This window comes from Amblyomma mixtum, chromosome 10 (genome assembly GCF_055824585.1).
Source record: "Amblyomma mixtum isolate Tamu chromosome 10, ASM5582458v1, whole genome shotgun sequence".
NCBI lineage: Eukaryota > Metazoa > Arthropoda > Arachnida > Ixodida > Ixodidae > Amblyomma > Amblyomma mixtum.
Window position 1 is genome coordinate 126,505,937 of NC_143021.1, and position 18,963 is coordinate 126,524,899.

An 18,963-nucleotide genomic window follows, 5' to 3' on the forward strand; every position below is an offset into this window, starting at 1 on the left:
ACGTCGGTGGAGAAGGCTGAGGCCCGTAGGTTGAGTCTCTCCAACTCTTTGATGACGCCGGGTGAGTTCTTTACCATGAATGGATCGTCACCCCGAAGGCTATTAAGGTGACGGTGGTAAAGAACTCGGTACCTGCGTCACAGATTGCGGTTCAGGCTGACAACTCGTCAGCAGACATGGACGTTACGGCGTCCCCGTTCGACGACCATCTCATTCCAGCCACTGCAATAGGCTGGAGCACCATCGGTACTAGCCGTCAGCCTGCCTCCGCCACCCGACCTCGCACCGAGCTCATCACAGTTGCCATCCAGCTTCCCCCTGGTACCTTCACCCGCAAGCTACCTCTCTACGACGTACTCGCCGCAGTCAATTCCGCTGCACAACTGTCCTCCAAGAGCAGTGCAGAGATCACCCTTCAGGCCGGGCCAGCCCAAAGCCTCGTCTTTTTAAAAACTCATTCTCATCTCACTGCCCATCTCCTTTCTATCACGCAGCTTCAGCTTCACGCTAAGCTTATTCCTAATCATCCCATCTCATGCCTCAGCGTCTTCCATAACGTCGGTGGCCACTTAACCCCTGATGACCCCATCCATGATATCGAATCATTCAACACCGATATTCTTGCTGCTCGCATGATGGACACCACTCAGTCGGTGCTCAAATACTTTCGCTGGAACCGTCATCCCCCACTTTGTGTATTTTAAACGCGTTGCCTTCCGGTGCCGTCCCATAAGCGTAAGCCTCCCACCTGCACTCGTTGTCTCACTCTTGGACACCGCGCCTACCAATGCCCCAGCAGAGCGTTCCGGCTAAGTGCCGTCGGTGTGCTGCTCCTCTACCCGCCGACCCTTCCGCTCATGTATGTGCCCGGCCCTGGTACGTTCATTGCCAGGTAAACACCCACCCCTCCCTCGACCCCACTTGCCCCTTCCTCCTGGCTAAACAACGCGAGTGTGCCAAAGCTGCATACCTGCGACGCCTAGCTTTGCGCCGGGCCACGGAGCCCACCCCCTCCTGCTCCTCTAAACATGAACCTCCATCAGCTCCGATCACGCCACCACCAGGCTCCTACGCCACCAAAATTTAAAAAATCCTCGTTTCCAGCATCCCTCTCTTCCACTAGACCACCCTCTCCATCCCTGACTGACGAGAGTCGCTCCTTCGACCCCCGGCTTGCTATGCTGGAACACCAGCACCGAGAGCAGCAGCGCACTTCCCACGACCTACAACAGCAGATCCAAGCCTTGACCCAAACCCTCCAGCCAACCACCTCCTCTCTTACCTCCCAGCTTACCAAGCTAAATAAGCACCCTGCCACGTTCAATGCTCACTCCTGCGCCGCCGTGATCGCCCCATTGGCTGATCTTGTGGGAACCACCACAAAGGCACACCACACTCGCTTGGTTCAGCTAGAGACATCGGTTCTGCAGATTACTAACAGCTTCCAAGCAGAATGCATACAATTGGAATTCGTCACTTCTACGCTGCACTTCCTGCATGAGTCACTGCCCCCAGCAAAAAAGAATGAACGCGTATCCTCACGAGCCTCTACCTCTGCGCTATCATAATAGTGTTTGGCGAGGACCTCGAGATTGTGCAGTGGAAGTGCCGAAATCTGTGCCGTAATAAGACCCCCTTCCACTAGTATCTACTCGCTCGCCCCTCCCTGCCCCATCTTCTCCTTCTCCGGGAGAGTCGGACAGCCCGCACTGTCCCAGGCTACCGCGCATACCATGCCACTACGTCCACACCACTTGCGTCTACTGATGTACGCAGCGACCTGCTCATGGAGAAACGGGAAACCACCTCCACCCTCCTCAAATATTTAGTTGGTGTGGTCTATTACCACTCTTCTTGCCGCGTCTCACTCGCCCTTTTGTCTTTCTACAATCCTCTCTCACCTCCTGTTTATTCTCTGCCCTGGGCAAGTTTCTTCACTCTCTTCCTTCTAACTTCGATCTCCTCTTTGGTGGTGACTTTAATGCCCCTCATACATCTGGGGCTACCCTCAAACCCGACCACCTCCTCCACTGTCTGGCCCAGCGACGCCACCTCGCCCTTCTTAGTACTCCTGGCTCCCCTACTCGAGCGGGCACTGCGTCACAGCACCCCACGACACCCGTCCTCACTTTCTCTCAGGGTTCACATTCCTTTCACTGGCAGGAGACAGCCGAAACTCTTCTCAGTGACCACTTTCTCGTCCATATTTCCACCTCTCTTTCCCACATCCCTCGATGTCATCCGGTTACTCACATCCTTCAGCGCTAATCTCGCCTCCGACTCCTTTCAATCCTAGGACGACTGGACGTCACGCATCACTGCAGCGCTCGCGTCCAGTAGCCGTCGCGTTCCCTCGTCACCGATTCCCAGACCGAGATCCTCACCTTCTCCCTTTATGGCATCGCCGTAAACATCTTCAACGCTCCTTTCACTTCCAACCCCACAATGCCCAACTTTCCTCCCGGATCACTGCTCTGCAGGCCGAGATCGCCGCCCACTGTGCCTCACTCGAGCATTCTTGTTGGAGTTATCTTTGTGACCGTCTTGACTCTGCATGGCACTCGCCATCCACATGGTCTCACTTCAAATCCCTCCTTGTCACTAAGCCTGCCCTTGCTCTCACTCTAGCTAAAGCCCTCACTCAAGGGACACCTTGTTTTTGTTTTTGATCAGCTCGCCTCACTCAACCTCCCTCTCCCTCTGGCGCCTTCCTGTCCGGTGTACTCGGGCGGACCTAACATCGATCTGGACCGCTCCTTCACTCTCCGAGAGCTCGAATCGGCTCTGGCTGCTAATGCTACACCTTTGGCTCCAGATCAAGATGCCATTACATACACCACACTTCGCAACCTTCCTGGCTGCGCCAAAGAATTCCTCCTTCAAACGTACAATGAGGCCTGGGACCACAGCTGCCTACCGAGCTCTGGGACCTCCTCCCTCATTTCTATGATTCCAAAGCCGGGCAAACCTCCCTCTTTGTCTAACCTCCGCCCAATCTCCCTGACATCGGGTGTCGGTAAGACCCTTGAGCCAATGGCCCTGACTCGCGTCTCTAATTTTCTTGAGGCAGCACTCACACAACCACTTCGTCTCTCTCACCTTTCTGGCTCTCCCATTCCTGTCGTCACCTGCCACTCGGTAACTCACCTCCTGCGGCGCGTGGTCACTCGGCGCTCAGGTCTCCGTCTCCACGAGACTCATGTGTGCTGAGTTGCCCACACGCTGGCCCTCAACAATATTTTGTACTTCTTGATCTTCCCGCTTTCTTTGGTCGGCTTCCGAAGCCGCGTCTGTGCACTCGAAATGTTTCTGGTTCTCCAGCACGCCTTTCTGTCACCTACCCCCACTCAAATTCACGCACTTGTGACCGTCGATATTCGCAAGGCCTTCGACGGTGTTTGCCACGGCCACATCCTTTCCCACTGGCCTAAATAGACTGTGGTTCCCGCATGTACTATTATATCCGCTCATTCCTCTCTAAACGTGTCGCTCGCTTTCGAGTAGACACCCATCTGTCCGACCCCTATCACCTCGCCCGTGGCACTCCTCAAGCTGCTGTTCTCTCTCCTACCCTTTTCAATCGTGCTATCGCCCCTCTCGCCTCCCAGCTAGCTGAAATTCCCGACCTGCATCATGTATTTTACGCCGATGACATCAATCTGTGGTGTTCGCCTGGCTCTCCCGGTCACGTACAGGACACCCTTCAGCGTGGCCAGATATCATCGACTCCTTTCTCACCACCGCCGGCCTCTCTCCTGCTCCTGAAAAATCCGAGCTTCTCCTCCTCAGCCATTCCTCATAGCAGCACTCACACAACCACTTCGTCTCTCTCCACCTTTCTTGCTCTCCCATTCCTGCCAAATCAAATCAAATTTATTCATCTTCATTTAGTACATGAGTTTTCCCATCCAACCTAAGCACAGCGGGCTTGTTGGTTGTTCAGGCAGTACAGTGAATCACCGAATGTGTACAAAAAATTAACCACAAAACAATAAATTTGAGAACACTAATGCATGCATATTATACAAAAATTATGTATGCATATTGAGCAAATAGGAATGCAACTTGAGAAAAACGAAAACAAACATGAACAGACGTCATCATAACTTGAAATGAGCCATCTAAACAACTGAACAAATCTAAAAATATCTAAACAACGCTAAAATCTGAAGCAAAAGGGAAAGCAGATTATAGCAAAAACAAAAAAAGTAGATTATAGCATGCAAGAGGCCATCAGTGATTTATCTGCAAGGATGAGCATCATTTTCTTATTACTTTAGTCATTTTACGTTTTGTTTTGAAATTGTAAAATTCTTCACCAAGTGTATTGAATACCTGTGGCACGTAATATCTCCTTATCTTTTTCCCATAATGCGTAAAGCAGCGCGGCTTAATATAAGCTTCTGTCTTTCTTAAGGAAGGTTTTTCTTGACGGATATTTTGAAAGCATTTGTAAAGTAATGACGTGTGAGCACTGTGTAATAAAATAGTTCCCGCATTTCCAGTACACCTAGTATACTGTATTTTTCCTCCTTATCAACCTCCTGCAGCATAGTACCATAAGTTATACTGTTTACAATTCTTTTAATTATGCGATTTATGGATCCCATTTTGTGATCAGAGCAGGTGCCATATAATGTAATGCCGTAGGTTATAATAGATTCAGCTAGTGCTTTGAATATGACGCGCCTTAAGTGCATCGAAGTCTTACCTCTGAGGTTGTACATCATCGCGGACACGGCTCTAAGCCTGTTACGTATATACTGCACATGATTAGTCCATGTCATATGCTCAACAAATATTATTCCGAGATATTTTAATGTAGGTTCAAATGGCATGACATTACATGTGCACGGATCACAATGCGAGCCATGTAAATAAAGTGACTCATTTAGGAGTACTGGCTTGTGCGGGTTTCTAAAACAGAGAAGTTTCGTTTCTTGCTGATTTAAATAAATTGAGTTTTGAGCAAGCCAGTCTATTACCTTGCATATATCCTGCTGAAAGTTTTTGCTTGCAAAATGAAGATCAGTGAATTCTAGTGCTAGTGCTGTGTCGTCTGCATACTGAAAGATTCTCGACGTTAATTCCAAAAAACCGAGTTCAGAGACGTACATATTGAATAGCAATGGGCCCAGTGTACTTCCTTGTGGAACACCAAATTTGATCGCCCTAAATTCACTGTATATATCATCAATTCTAACGCACTGTGCTCTGTCTGTGAAATAGCCCTGAAAGAATTGATGAAATCTTCCCCGGAAACCCATGTTTTCTAATTTTTGCAACATTAATGCGTGATCAATAGTGTCAAAGGCTTTCGATAGGTGTAAAAATAGTGCTAATGTAAGATGATTGTTTTCAATTGCGGTGTTAACGTAATCCTAGAATTCTTCTAAGAGCGTAATTATGTTCCGGTCCTTTGTAAAGCCGTATTGTGCCGGGTTATTTAAAGAAAATTCTCGCAAAAAGACTGCCTAACTAATCCCACGTGTTTTTCCAAAATATGCGCAAGAACAGATATAATAGAAATCGGTCTGTAGTTTGCGCGGTCATTTCTTTTTCCGCTTTTATACACTGGCCTCACTATCGATATTCTAAATTGTCTGGGCATTATTCCGGTTTCTAATATGCCGTTTAGTATTTTGAGGATCACACCTTTTAATATGTTAAAGTTGCAGTACAGATCGCGTACACGGATCTTATCAAAACCTGGCGGCTTTAACATCTTCATTCTACGTATGATGATCCAAAACTCAGCCTCTGTTAACTCGGGAAGGTACGCTGTTTGTGCGCATGTATGTATTGGCTTGTATTTTAGACGTTTTGTTCCATGAGCGACGCGCAGCTTATCTGTGGCGTGAATGAATGTGTCGTTAAACAGTTCACACAATGACTGTGTTTCTTCCTTCGGAAAGTTTGTTTCGATCGTCTCCTCAATCGTAGACTGTTTGACCCGGCCCATTAAACTGTTTGCTAATTTCCATGTCTTTCGTCCATCGTTCTTGTTCAGTGCAAACTGCTGGGATAGGTATCTTCTTTTAGCCAGTCGCGTTTTGGGTGTTACAAGATTTCGCAATGTGCGAAATTGCTGTCTAAGTGCAGTGTTTTCAGGGTCCTTCCTACAGTTTTGCCAGGCTTTATCCTTTAAGTAACACAACTCCATAATTTCCTGCGTTATCCAGTGGTTGTCTGGTTTTCTTTATTTAGTTTTGACAGATTTGTATGATGTCGAGTATATTAGGTGCAACTTTGCAAGAAATGTATTATACAAAGTCATGTGATCCAGAGATAACATCGCATCCCAGTTTGTGTGCTGAATTGCATTGTCTACACTCCTGTCGCCTAAAATTTTTCTAGCTATAGGTCTTATGTTCGCACTACCTTCGTAGTTGGAAGTTTCTGTCATGGTTACTAGTGCCACAAAGTAGTGATCTGCGAGTTTCAGTTTAATTACTCCTGAAGAGCAGTGTTTGTCTGCCATGCGAAAAACTATATGGTCGGTGCACGATGTCGTTATCTTGGAACCTAAAAATTCCTCTCTAGTACATTTATTAATAAGGTTAGCTAAGCCAAATTCTGCCAGTAGATCAAGATAGTCCCTGACTACCCTCTTTGACTTTTGCATTATATCTATATTTAGATCTACGGCTGAAATAAAATGCTTCTCGTTCATATATGTTTTTACTAGTGAGGTAAGTTCTTCCAGGAATAAAGTGGTGTTCATGCTGGGTGGTCTGTATATTGCACACACAGTGTAAGCTACATTCAATTTGTTGAGAGAAACAACAACCATTTCTGCGTTGTCTATGGATACCTGAATTTCGTATGACAGCCAGGTATCATTAACAAACATGATCACACCTCCTCCTTTTCTGTTTTCTCGACACCAAGTGTAATGAGAGTAACCAACAAGGCTGTAAATGTTTTGTTGGGTTGCGTCTAGATTAACCTCGGTTAGGACAATTACATATTCTTTCTTCTGCCGGCTATTCACATAAGCACATAGCTTATTCCAGTTTTTTTTTATGCTACGTATGTTTACATGCAATAAACTTAGTTCCTGAATCAACCCTTCATCTTTTGCAACCTGTTTTACATGAGAATCCCACTCAAAAAACGACATGAACTCAGCCATTAGTTCATTTTTTCCAAAATAACTTTCCGTTGCAATGTTGATAGCAGTACTTCCTTCTTCCCGCCTTGCAAAGATTTTGCCATTGCGCATCCAGACAAACTTGTAGCCCTGCTGTTTGCCCCTCTGATAACTCTGCCAAAATAACTTCTTTTGTGCTCGTGTCAGAATTTCATTTATGTAAATGTCATCAGACTTCAGTGCATACTTCTTCGAAATCCAAAGGTCCCGATCAGCCAAGTCCTTAAATCTGACAATGATTGGGGGTATCTTATCTTTCTGCTCTTTTAACCTGCGAACGGCTTCTAGTGAGTGACGCTCGACTGTCGCTATTTCTAGCTTTGCGCTCAGTTCCGCTAGAACTTTGTACAGATCTTCGCCCTGCTTATAGGGAACGCCATGCAGCTCTACGTTTTTCCGCCTTGAGTACTGTTCAGCACTCTCAACGTTTTCCTTCAGTCGTGCGATTTCAGTGTCCTTTTCTGAAATCCTTTGCATCAGCTCTGCTGAAGTGGTTTTTAGTTCAGCAATATCCTTTTCTTGCCTTGCCATGGTGGCGATAACTTCGTCATATTTATGCGACAGGAGTTCCATCGATGCTTCTATTCCTGCTTTTGTCGTGCACTGGCTGTCCACCTTTCTTTCCAGCGCTTCCAGCCGACCCAAGACTGCAGCCATCTTTTGGCTAATCGCCTCAATCAGTTTTGCTACATGACTCATTCGACTTTTCTTTTCTCCCCTTCGTTCTCTACTTAGTTATGTGTCACTGGTTTCTGATGTTTCTTCCTCTGTGTCCTTCTTTTTACAGCTCTCACACATCCAGCGGTCGATTTCGCGTGCTTTCATGTTTTTGAAAGTTTTTTCAGTCATTCCCGCACATTTACGTGCATGGTATACTTTTTTGCATTTAGCACATGATACACTCCCTTGACCGTTTTCAAGCAACTTGAACATTTCATGCAATCTCGTCACCTGCCACTCGGTAACTCACCTCCTGCGCCGCGTGGTCACTCGGCGCTCAGGTCTCCATCTCCACGAGGCTCATGTGTGCTGAGTTGCCCACACGCTGGTCCTCAACAAGCTCTTGTACTTTGCACCCTACGTTTCCTTCAATCCGACTCAATGCTCTCGAGACCGCCCTTGTGGGCCTATACAAGGCAGCTCTCAACCTCCCTATCACTACCTCTATCGCTAAGATCTTTGCTACAGGCCTCTTTCATCCTCTCCGTTCTCTTCTCTCCCCCCATCGTTACTCGCAGCTTGCCCGTCTTTCCCTTAGCCGTCAGGGTCAGTGGGTACTGATTCAAGCGGGTATCTCGCCCATTCCCATCGCCCCGTTTACCTCTCCTATTCCCACCCCGTCTCCCAATCTTCGTATCCTCCCCCTCCCGGCCAACATGTCCCCCGTCCTGCACGGCGGCCGTCGTCACGCGGCCACGCAGCACCATTCCCCTCTCTTTGATACCCAGGGTGTAGCCTACACGGATTCCTCCTTCGTACCATCCCCACCTCCCCGCTTCTGAAACCCACACCAGCGGGCCGTATCTACGCCCTCTGGATGCATTGTCCCTCGAGGTCCTCGCCATTGCGCATGCCCTCCAGTCATTTGCCCTCCTTCCCTCTCTTCAAGAGTACACAGCCTATTCAGAATCGAACCGCTCTACGCCACATACAGAAACGCACCCTAACCCCTTGTCTCCAACAGGAGGTCGAACGAGCGGTCTCCGCATTGCAGCCTTCCATCGTTTTTCTCTGCTGGGTCCCTGGGCATTCAGGGATTGACGAAAATGAGCTGGCCGATCAGCTCGCCTGCGACACACTTTTCCGGGCACCGTTGATCCCCTGGCCCAAGCCCTCGGAGGACGGTAGCAGAGTCACCTTTAGCCGCACCATATAAAATGTCTACCTCGAGCTCCGCCTCGACAAAAGCCTTTACTCTCCCCCTCATCCATCACTCACTGTGCCCGAGACTCGCCTTCTTCGGCACATTCAGATGAATGCAGTCATCACTCTGTCTCGCCTCTTTCTCTAGCGCTATCGATCGGACCCTTCCTGTCCCAATTGTCCCTGTATCTATGCGGACCAGGCCCATTGCCTCTTCTTTTGCCGGCTGCTCAGCAGTCGGGTTCCTACCCCCCCACCTTCTTTATCCATCATCACCTGGCTCGACTGCCTTGGCGCTGAAGGGGAGGAAGAACAGCGACTTCTGGTCGCCCAGGTGACCGTCTTGCTCGGCCTGTAAATTATGGCCGAATAAAGGTCTTCCACTACTACTACTACTCCTAGTTAGCAGTAAGAGCGAAAGTAGAGGAATTCATAATATCGCAGTAGAGCAGATATTAGGCGTTAACTGAGAAATGCGATGTGAATTTTCAAACAATATGACGATACTCTCACAACTATCATTACGGAGTGTGTAGTAGAAGTAGAGGGTTGGATGGTTCCACAGGATACCGCAAGCTATCAAAGGAAACACAACATCTTAATAATTGCTAGGGCGGCTCAGTCGTTAGGGCGATCGGCTGGTGATACGGCAGACGGTGGTTCAATCCCAGTAGCGGCATCGAATTTCGATTGAGACTAAATCTTAGAGGAGACTGTTCTGTGCGAAGGCAGGGCGCGTTAAGGAACCCCAGGTGGTTGAAATTTCCGGAGGTTTTCACTAAAGCGTCTCTTATAGCTGAAAGGCTTTGGGACGTTAAACCCCATGAACGAAACTAAACCAAGAGATCTGATCAAGAAATGGCAAAGCATCTCTGACGATTTTGTTTTTCTCTTTAGAAGCCATCTCATTGTTCCAGTGGTAATGTGCGTTTCCCTCGCGTCCACCCGAGTGCTCCTGTGAGTCGATAAAAAGCGCGCCCATTACGAGTATATTGTTCTGTGGTTAAGGCTCCTCACATAGACACTGTCACGTGTGAGGAGGTCACATCGCTACTGCTTCGCACTTGGGATGAGGCCGCAGAAGGCCTTACTATTTTGGAGCAGTTCTGCTTTGATAACACCGACAGTGGGCATGGAGTACACCATGACGGAATTCCAAAAAATCATAATTGAGGTGCAGTTTTGCACCTATAGACAGAAGGCGATTGCCAATATATTTCAGTCATTTAGATTTCCTAGGTGCTCAACTTTTTCAACTTTTTTTGTAGCCATTCGACTTCTCTACCTTCGGATCACTCGGACCTGCTCGGAATTTTTTTACAGTTATACCTAAATAAACGAACATATCACTGCCTTTCACTTGCATTTTCACCACTATCACCAGCCGTACTACGCGCACTGCTGGGCAAAGGCCTCTCCCATGTCTCTCCAATTATACAAGTCCTCTAACTGCTGCCCCCGCAGTATCCCTGCAAACTGCTTAATCTCCTCCACCTTCCTAACTTTGTGCCCCCTCCTGCTGCGGTTGCCTTCGCTTGGAATCCACTCCGTTACTCATAAGGGCCAGCGGGTAGCTTGCGTTCACATTACATGCCCTGCCCATATTCACACATAGAAAAAGACCCAATATACTGTGTGTTTGCGCACATATCGATTGAAACAAATCGCATTTTGTGTTTTGTGGTATTGAGGTGCACTTCTGAAAATCTAAAACTAGAATATTGAAACTAATATCTCTGGTCCCTTGAAGTTTGAATTAGCGAGTTTGCTGTATTTCTTACACTCACGTCGCGTAGTATGTGCGCATCATCTTTATGGCAGCAAGCCTTTGCTTAGCTTCAAGAGAAAAGGAAAATATATTAAAACTGGCGTTGCAAGGCGCTCTTCATGCGAAATTCCCCCCCAAAAAGGACTTACATAAAGCTTATTTTGAAATCTACGTTCATAGAGGACGTTTAGGGTGAAGACATAATTTGGGTGTTCGGGTAGGGTTCGGTGTGTTAGAAAACACTTTGCAGCAAACAAAAATGTACGCTTATCAAACAGACATTCATCTGGATCCATATATAGACTTTGAACAGGACATGCAAAGAAAAGTCCTGTTGCATGTCAGATCCGGTGAACTGGACCTTAAAGTATCAGTGTTGTCTTCTCTTTTGTTGGGTGAAGACAAGCCTATGAACCCGCAGATGTTTAGGACTGCTGAGGCTGTGCTGTTTCATCTTTTAGCCAATTGTATTTTACGCTATTTGCCCGGCCACGTCTTTCAATCTCGGGTTGGGGGGCCTGGGGGACTAGAGCTTCCTAGCCCCCTCGCAGTGTGCTCCTGTAGATGTGAGTGTTGCCACTCTGCTGTCCAGTATTGGTTTGTCGGTATTGTTAGCCATGTGGGTCGTTGTTGTGCCTTTCTCTTGAAACATAAATTTAAGGGGGTCTCTGAGCGGTGTGTTTGCACTGTCGGAACGCTCCATGCTTTAGCCTGTGGCCCAGGCAGTTGCACTTCTGCACTGTAAAAATGTTGGTATTAGTCTGTTTTGTGCTGGCTATATTTGTGAAGGTTCTCAAGGGATGCTTCTTTGAGGGGGTGGCCTCGTGCTTGGTTTCTCACGTTTCTTGTTCCTGCGTGGCTACATGACCAACAATTGCTCCTATATATCCACGAAACCTAATTGCAGCCGCACTTATGCCTGCTGCACAATGATTAAGCTCTACTGTCAGACGGTTAGGCTTTCCTGCAAGTCTGGCTACTCCCTGTCCTCTATTAGAGGCCTCTCTAAGCGCTGGGATTGAAGCAAGGGTACGATCTACCTCGATACGGCTGGACCCGTAAACGGGGTCGCAGCAATTCCAACAGGTGAAGTTTCACCCCGGGGGGATAAAATCGCAAGCAGCGTTAGCCAAGCGGAAGATACCACCTGAGCAGAAGAGGCAACTACGTCACTAGCGATGTCCACGAATAGCAGGGGAACAATTTTATCAAACTCAAAAGCAGCGGAACGCAATTGCGTATGGGTCGCGTAGGCAGTCCGCATTAGAAAAGTTTTGAAATGTGAAATGCCTCGAATTTTTATAACATCTGGATGCCATGGCACCTCTCAACGCCGGGCACTGAGGCGGCCAACGCAGCTGCTTGACCTCTCCGCCAGAAAGCATCTGACGCTCATCCACTCTCTGACACCCCTAACGACCCCTCACTCTTACTAAGCTGGAAACATATTACGGAGTACTATAAGATGGAAAAACACAAAATGTTTGTTTCGTCACAAAAGCTTCAGCACATATTTAGCACCGCAACGTTGGCCCGATGCCAACTACTGATGCCTGGTCTTTCTAACGCCAATGTGAATCCTCAAATGTAGGCTTCCACCCGCTTACATAAGCGGATTAAATTGGCCCAATGAGTTTTGCTCACCGGATTGCTCGCAGTATTCTTGGTCGGGCCATAGATTAGCCAGTTGATTGGGGCCTGGATGTGGGGCTGGAAGAATGGTCATTAGCTTCCGCATGAGGCAAGCGAAATCATCGACGCTAGTGGCACGTATAGGCCACTCGGATTTCGGTGGAGCATGTTGCAGAGTTTTCGAGTTTTTAGGAACGAAGAGAGGCGCGCTGGCCTGGAGCTCTCGCCTATTCCCACGGCAGGCGCCCAGGGACTGCTTTGACCAAAGAACGTGGCGCTGACGTGAGAACCCATTGTCCTCAGCCACTATTCACGGCGCGGACAAGCGCTCGCCGCCTAATGCATGCCCCGTGCTGAGCTACTTTGTCAGAGGTAATTCTTACACAGTATTACCCTTCCTAAGATTCGCCGTCTAGGTTTAGCAGCTAGCTGCTCCACTTCGTATTGTGCACACGAGCAAATCTTAAAAACCGAGTGCACGGTATTGCTCTCCCACTGTTCCGTCAAGGACAAACTCCACAGCGGTTTCGGAGTGATGACATCGCTTCCTCAGGCGGGACGGCAGATTCCGCACGTCCATGGGAATGTTCAGTGAAAAGTTGTGTGCGAAGTATATAGACTGTTGTGAAAGTGAAGTCGAGGTAGAAACCATTAGGGCTAACGATGAGTTGAGAGATGGCTGAGGAGGTCGCACTTCGGAGAAGCGCGTGGCAAGCAGGCTGTCAGCACAGTTCTAGATTCTTCTTCCATCTGGGCAGCAATGCCTGTGGAACACTTTTATAAGACTGCGGGACCGATGCGTGAGAAATGCGCAGCATCCGCAGCAAACGCGAACAGCATGTTTTAACGACGCTGCCGGTGCTACCTTGGTAGAGATGGCAAGGAAGCAGACGCACCCTTGGCGTGCAGATTCGAGGGTGATGGAATCTCGTGTGGTGCTAACAGCTGCTGCACCACACAATGAAGGCATCGATGTCTTGGGAAAGCAAAGCTCTAGGCAGTAACCTGAGCTGCAGGAGGCCACCTGCTGGGTCATGTACTCGCTGTGAAATGGAAGCTCTTATAGAAGACACCGCGATTGCATTGATACTGCCGTGGCGGTTAGCGGAGGCATTGCCATTCTTGATGTCATGCTCATCTGCAGATATGGGGCGCTCGGTACTTTCTAGCACACTTAGAAGCTCGGGTGATGCACGACGCATCAGAAAAAGGGACCTTGCCTTCCAGACAAAGGCCTGATGCCTCACTGGGAGCAGGTCGATGTGGTTGGGGAGTCCGTGCCATGTGCATCAACTTTACTTGGCTGGAGCCCACTATGGACACGGCGTAGGCGGAGAGCGTGGATGGCGCTGACAGTGACCGAACCAAAAATTCCCATGTATCGAAACTCCTGACGATAGGATGCTTGGAAAAACACATGGTAGCCTTGTGAACGTTGGCTGTAAGCTGCGGCCATTCTGCCTGCGAAGAGTCCAATGGTGATGCAGCGGCGTTACTAGTTCTGGCGCTGTGATGTGGTGACGGATTGGGCTCTGCGCAACAGCGACGAGTTGACAGCAGGCTGAAGTGCAGAGAGAGAAAGTAAGTTAGCGAAAGGAAAGTTCGGAAGGCGGTACGGTGACCATGCCTTCTACTCCCCACACGCTGAAGTGCTCGAGAAAGGAAGCCTGGTAAAGAGTCGCTCATCTGGCGACGGTGGGGTCGCGGTAGAGGAACTAGCGCGGCAGCGTCTACTTCGCTAGTAATCGGTTGGCGGTTCCAGGAAATGAAATCGTGGAGTAACTCTCTCACATCTCGGTGCACACGCGAACAGCGCCATAAGGGAAGGGTTAAAGAATGGTTTCAAGATAACAAGAGGTGCCGTTCTGGAGGAGGCTGGAATAATTTCGAGCTATCTTATAAATAATCCCAGAAGTAATGAACTCCAACGTATCTCGACTTGGTTTCTTAATAATCATCTGACTTTAAGCACTGAAAAAACTAAATATGTTATTTTTTGTTCACAACAAAAGTGTATTGAATCAAGTGTTGTTTCTATATGTGTTGAAACAACATTATTTATAGTGTGTCTTCTATTAAATATTTAGGGGTTATGTTTGACTGCCACTTGTCTTGTTAGGAACAGGTGCGCAGTGTGTGTAAAAATGTTGCGTACCGTTGTTTTACGCTGGCAAAGGCACGGCGGCACTTTCCGCGTGCTGTTCTTAGATTACTATATTTCTCATTATGTCACAGTCATCTCAGTTATTGCAGCGAATCATGGGGAACCACATACAAAACGTAATTATCGTCATTGCTGAGACTACAAAAACGTGCCTTGAAAACCATGGGATTACCGTTCGTATAGTTGTAACAATAACATTTTTCACGCATTGCAAATCATGTCCTTCACAACCTTACGCGATTACAAAACAGCTCTTATGGTTGATAATATTATAAATACAAACTACCCCTTACCTCTTGGAGCATTTAGTATTCCCGTCCGCAACACTAGACAAGCCAGTAATGTTAATTTTTTTTCTTCCTCTTTGCCATAATGCGCACGGAGAAAGATGACTAGAATTTGCAGGAGCGAAAATGTGGAACTCGTTGCCAATTGAACTAAAGCAAGCTAGGAATTTCAAAGTGACATGGAAGAAACGTTTCTTAGGATTCGAAGCAAGGCTACAAAGTTAGTTATTCTCCAGTGTCTTTATGATTGCTGACCTACATGTTATTTTGTATTGGACCACTGACTAGCCTCATTGGCTATCGGCCCGAATATCTGTGTATACATTTTGTTTGTGTTACTCAATAAAGACTTCTTGATTCTTGAACGCCTGGGTGCTTTTAACCTGCACTCATATCCTAAAGCACCCGCGGGCTTGACGCGTTTCGTGTCCTACCAAACGCGGCCACCTTGGCTGGGTTCCAACCAGGGAATTCGGGCTCAGTAACCACTTCATTAGCGCCTGGAGCTAAACGTGGTAGGTGGCACCGTGGACATAATATATATCGTCGGCTTGGGTTAATCAGTGTATCGGTTGCTCAGGACGGAGCATGTTTAGCTTAGCTGGATTGTCGAGCGTAGGCGAGTGGCGCTGATCCGGTGGCAGGGCAATGACATACTAGCGGTGTGGCTGAACGGCCGCGTGCTGAGGCCCTGGAGTGATGTCTTTTTTTCCGATATCGCTTGTGAAAGATGTCTGAAGTAACCAATGATCCAATGTGCCCTAAGGAGCCCTATTTAGTGCAGGTTGTGAAACGGGGCCTATGGGGACTACCTGTGCTCAGCCCGGTAGCCAGATGTGGTCGCTTCTGCGCCTGCTAACTGCCCTTTGCTCTTGTTAAAAAGAGTGGGAACATTGGCGTTAGAAATAATTTCCGGTTGCTTTACTATCAACATGTATGCAGTTTGCGGTATTCGGGGGCCTCGAAGCACGCATGGCAGGCGATAACAATGTAGTCGCCACTATCGGTGCACCAATAAGGATCAGAAAATGTCCGTTACTAAAGAAAGAAAAAGAGATTTAAAACCATAGCTAAGCTTTGTAATAAAACACGCATCTCTAAATACGAGCTGTGGACTAGGGAAATAGTTTGCAAAGGCTCTTTGGATATACCTCCTAAGTAATATGAAATAAGTGGAAAAGTTTGGAGTTTTATTGGTTTCGGTACAATATCCCTGTATCACATATAAAACTGTCACTACAGTGACTTGATTCAAATAAAGTTTACTTTGAAATGAGAAGGCGCCACTTTTATAATTTTATGGGTTCGCCTTTCAAAATTCGGTTCAAATGCCGCTATGAGAAATTTTGTGTCAGCATATTTTCATTGCAATAATCTCATCAAAGCACCTGTTATGCAAAAATTTCACAACCCTTCAGCGACATCCACAAACGGTGATGGAGTGACTGAGGAAGATTTGAATGATAAATTGACGTGAAAAAGCGAAAGGAAAGGAAATGTGCTGCCCGAAGGGTGCTCGGAGATTTCTGCGCAGATCAGCTGCTCGCAGACTTCTTCTATGATTAAAAATTAACTTCCGGAATTCGGAAATACAAGCTTTGAAGGCTTAAAGAGCTAACTGTGAAAAATAAAGGATGCAGCACGTGTGGCAGAGCATAGCTATCCTCTTGATAATACAGCCATGAAAGGTGGTACAAAGAGGGTTTAGTGTCGGTGTACTCATGAGATGAGATAGCATGTACGATGTATGGCGTGTCGTGATGGCTACTTTTTCCTGACTGTGTTTTAGATTTAAAACAACATTCTGCAAATTACCTGTTCTCCCTATAGACTCGATAAACTATCATACTGTTGAGGAATATAACATATAGCTAAGCTATAGTTTGTGCCAATGAATTGGGTAGGAACAAAAATACACAGGACTGGCATCATCTTTCTGCACTGCTTAATACGTGTTTTTTCTTTTCTTTCTTGCACATGCCAGCAGCTATGCAGCTCCTGGCTCGTGTCTGGAGGGAAAATGTTCGGGATGGCCATCTACGATGTTGAATATGACGCTGACTCCGCCCCTTGTCCTAAGTTCAACCTCCCTGGTGGTGCTTTCAGCCGTGTTAAGCTCATCAAGAACATCAACGATTACCACCGACGCCTCGGCACGACCATCGAAAAGAAGTATAATGACTGTTTGTTGTCCGTACAATAGGTAGTACACTGTAATTATAGCAGGTGTATTTTATGCCTGTGGTTCTTATGTATTTCTATATTTTATCCAAATAAAACAGCCACAATAGTGATCATCACCACAAGAAACGTGTAGCGTCGTCTTTGCGGATTTTCCTTATTTTTTGTTATTAACCTTCGAGTCCTTTCAATGTTTCTCGAACAGTCCGTGGCGAATGACATAGAGATAGGCCGGCCGCTAAGGATCCTAGCAACAATGCCTAGGAGCTCATGAATTCGTCTACAAATATATCGTGGACATTTCATACCACGCGTTCACACAAGTTCATTAAATAGCTGACACGTTGGTTCAGTGGCTGTGATGCTCGGCTGCTGACACCAAAGGCAGGGTTCGACCTAGATTGCGGGTGTCGCATGTCGATGGAGGCGAAATTCTAGAGGCGTGTTTACTGTGTGATATCAGTACACGTTAAAGAAGACCAAGTGGTCGAAGTTATCGGGAACCCTCCACTACTGCGTCCTCCATAGCCTGAAGGGCTGTGCTACAGTGTTTTCTATCACCCGAATGCTGTTATGGTGGCCGCAACTGTGAATGGACAGGGGGAATTGGTGAGACACGGGAAACGCCTTCCCCCTGCCGTAGGTCTAGTGAAGCAAATGATGGTGATGACGATGAAGCACCACATTAAAGAGCGTATGAGCACGCACACATAACACATAGACATGTGCTTTTGTTAGCAATCTCCAGCAGCTTATCATTTCCTAAGCCATCCTATACCCAACGATTGTGGACAGAAACATTTTTTCAGCGGAAGTGCGCTTATGAACGCAATTCTTTCATATAATGCAAGATTTCACTATAACAATCAGTATATCCGCAGATCACCCTACGTTATTCTTGCATTTTTTTCTATTACCGTTTTGGCTGTCTCGCCGAATGCTTTAGCCATTGTCTTTTTTGGGAGCAGTCCTAACTATTCTATGCGACCGATGGAAAGGCTTTAAAAGAAAGATATCCAGCACATGAACAGAATGTATAATTCTTTTCAATATTTAATTACCAGAATCTTATAATTTTCAATTATCATTTTTGTTTGTCCAAGAATGTTGAACATGGTTGGTTTCTGTGTTTAATGGGAGCTAAAGACGTTTTACGTTTCAATGAGTTTAAAATGCTCGAATGTGTGAAACACACATGCAAAGACTGCGAAATAATTTTGTAGTAACATCTGAAATAAACTTTAACACCGCGCGAAACGATAAGGAGGCAGAGAAGAGACGACGCACGAGAGCTGGTGTGTTGTCTCTTTCCTGCGACCATTTCTTTGTACGCTATTTTAAAATCAATTCTAAGCAAAGCGCCCAAACTTCTCCATTTATATTTGAAATTGTGCGTGGTCCCCGAATAAAGCGGTCTCGGCCTTCGGGCTCTTCTGCAGTGCGCACCAAGGGGCAGAGGCCCCGTCGGATGTGCCCACACTTCTAAAGCGCAGTAAGAAAAAGGCTCACATCTCTATGGTTCTAATCGACGACTACGTCACAATTTGAAATGCTAGTGCAGAAATACTGTGGGTGTTCTAACTAGAAGCTGGAAAGATCAGAATTCTTGAATAGCCTCAAAATGTTAACAAGATATTTCTGCATCCCTTTAACTAATGAGTAGGAATTACAAGTAGAGGGGGCTGACCAACCGTCTTAGCGGCGTTGTTGCTCGGCTAAGGTGAAAAATTCGTGCTATCTATTAGCTTTAATCAAGAAAGTTATATTAACAACAAACGCCTACATTTTAATTATTACAAAATGATTAATAAATCCGCGATATTTACCTCTGCGTCGGTACCGAGAGAGGAAAGGAAAAAAAACGTATTAGTACTGAAGCTTCGGTTTATTCCTTGCCCAGTTGAATACGAAGTTC

General features: G+C 46.9%; 1 protein-coding gene across 1 annotated transcript in view; it reads left to right on the forward strand.

Annotated features, from left to right (window-relative positions):
• The window catches only part of LOC149326887 (uncharacterized), a 72,424-nt gene extending 55,354 nt beyond the window's left edge, over nt 1-17,070 (forward strand). The window contains exon 4 of the mRNA XM_089564716.1: nt 16,855-17,070. Coding sequence (XP_089420842.1) covers nt 16,855-17,070 — 216 coding nt within the window. The remainder of the gene's footprint in view (nt 1-16,854) is intronic.
• Nucleotides 17,071-18,963: the final 1,893 nt, after the last annotated feature.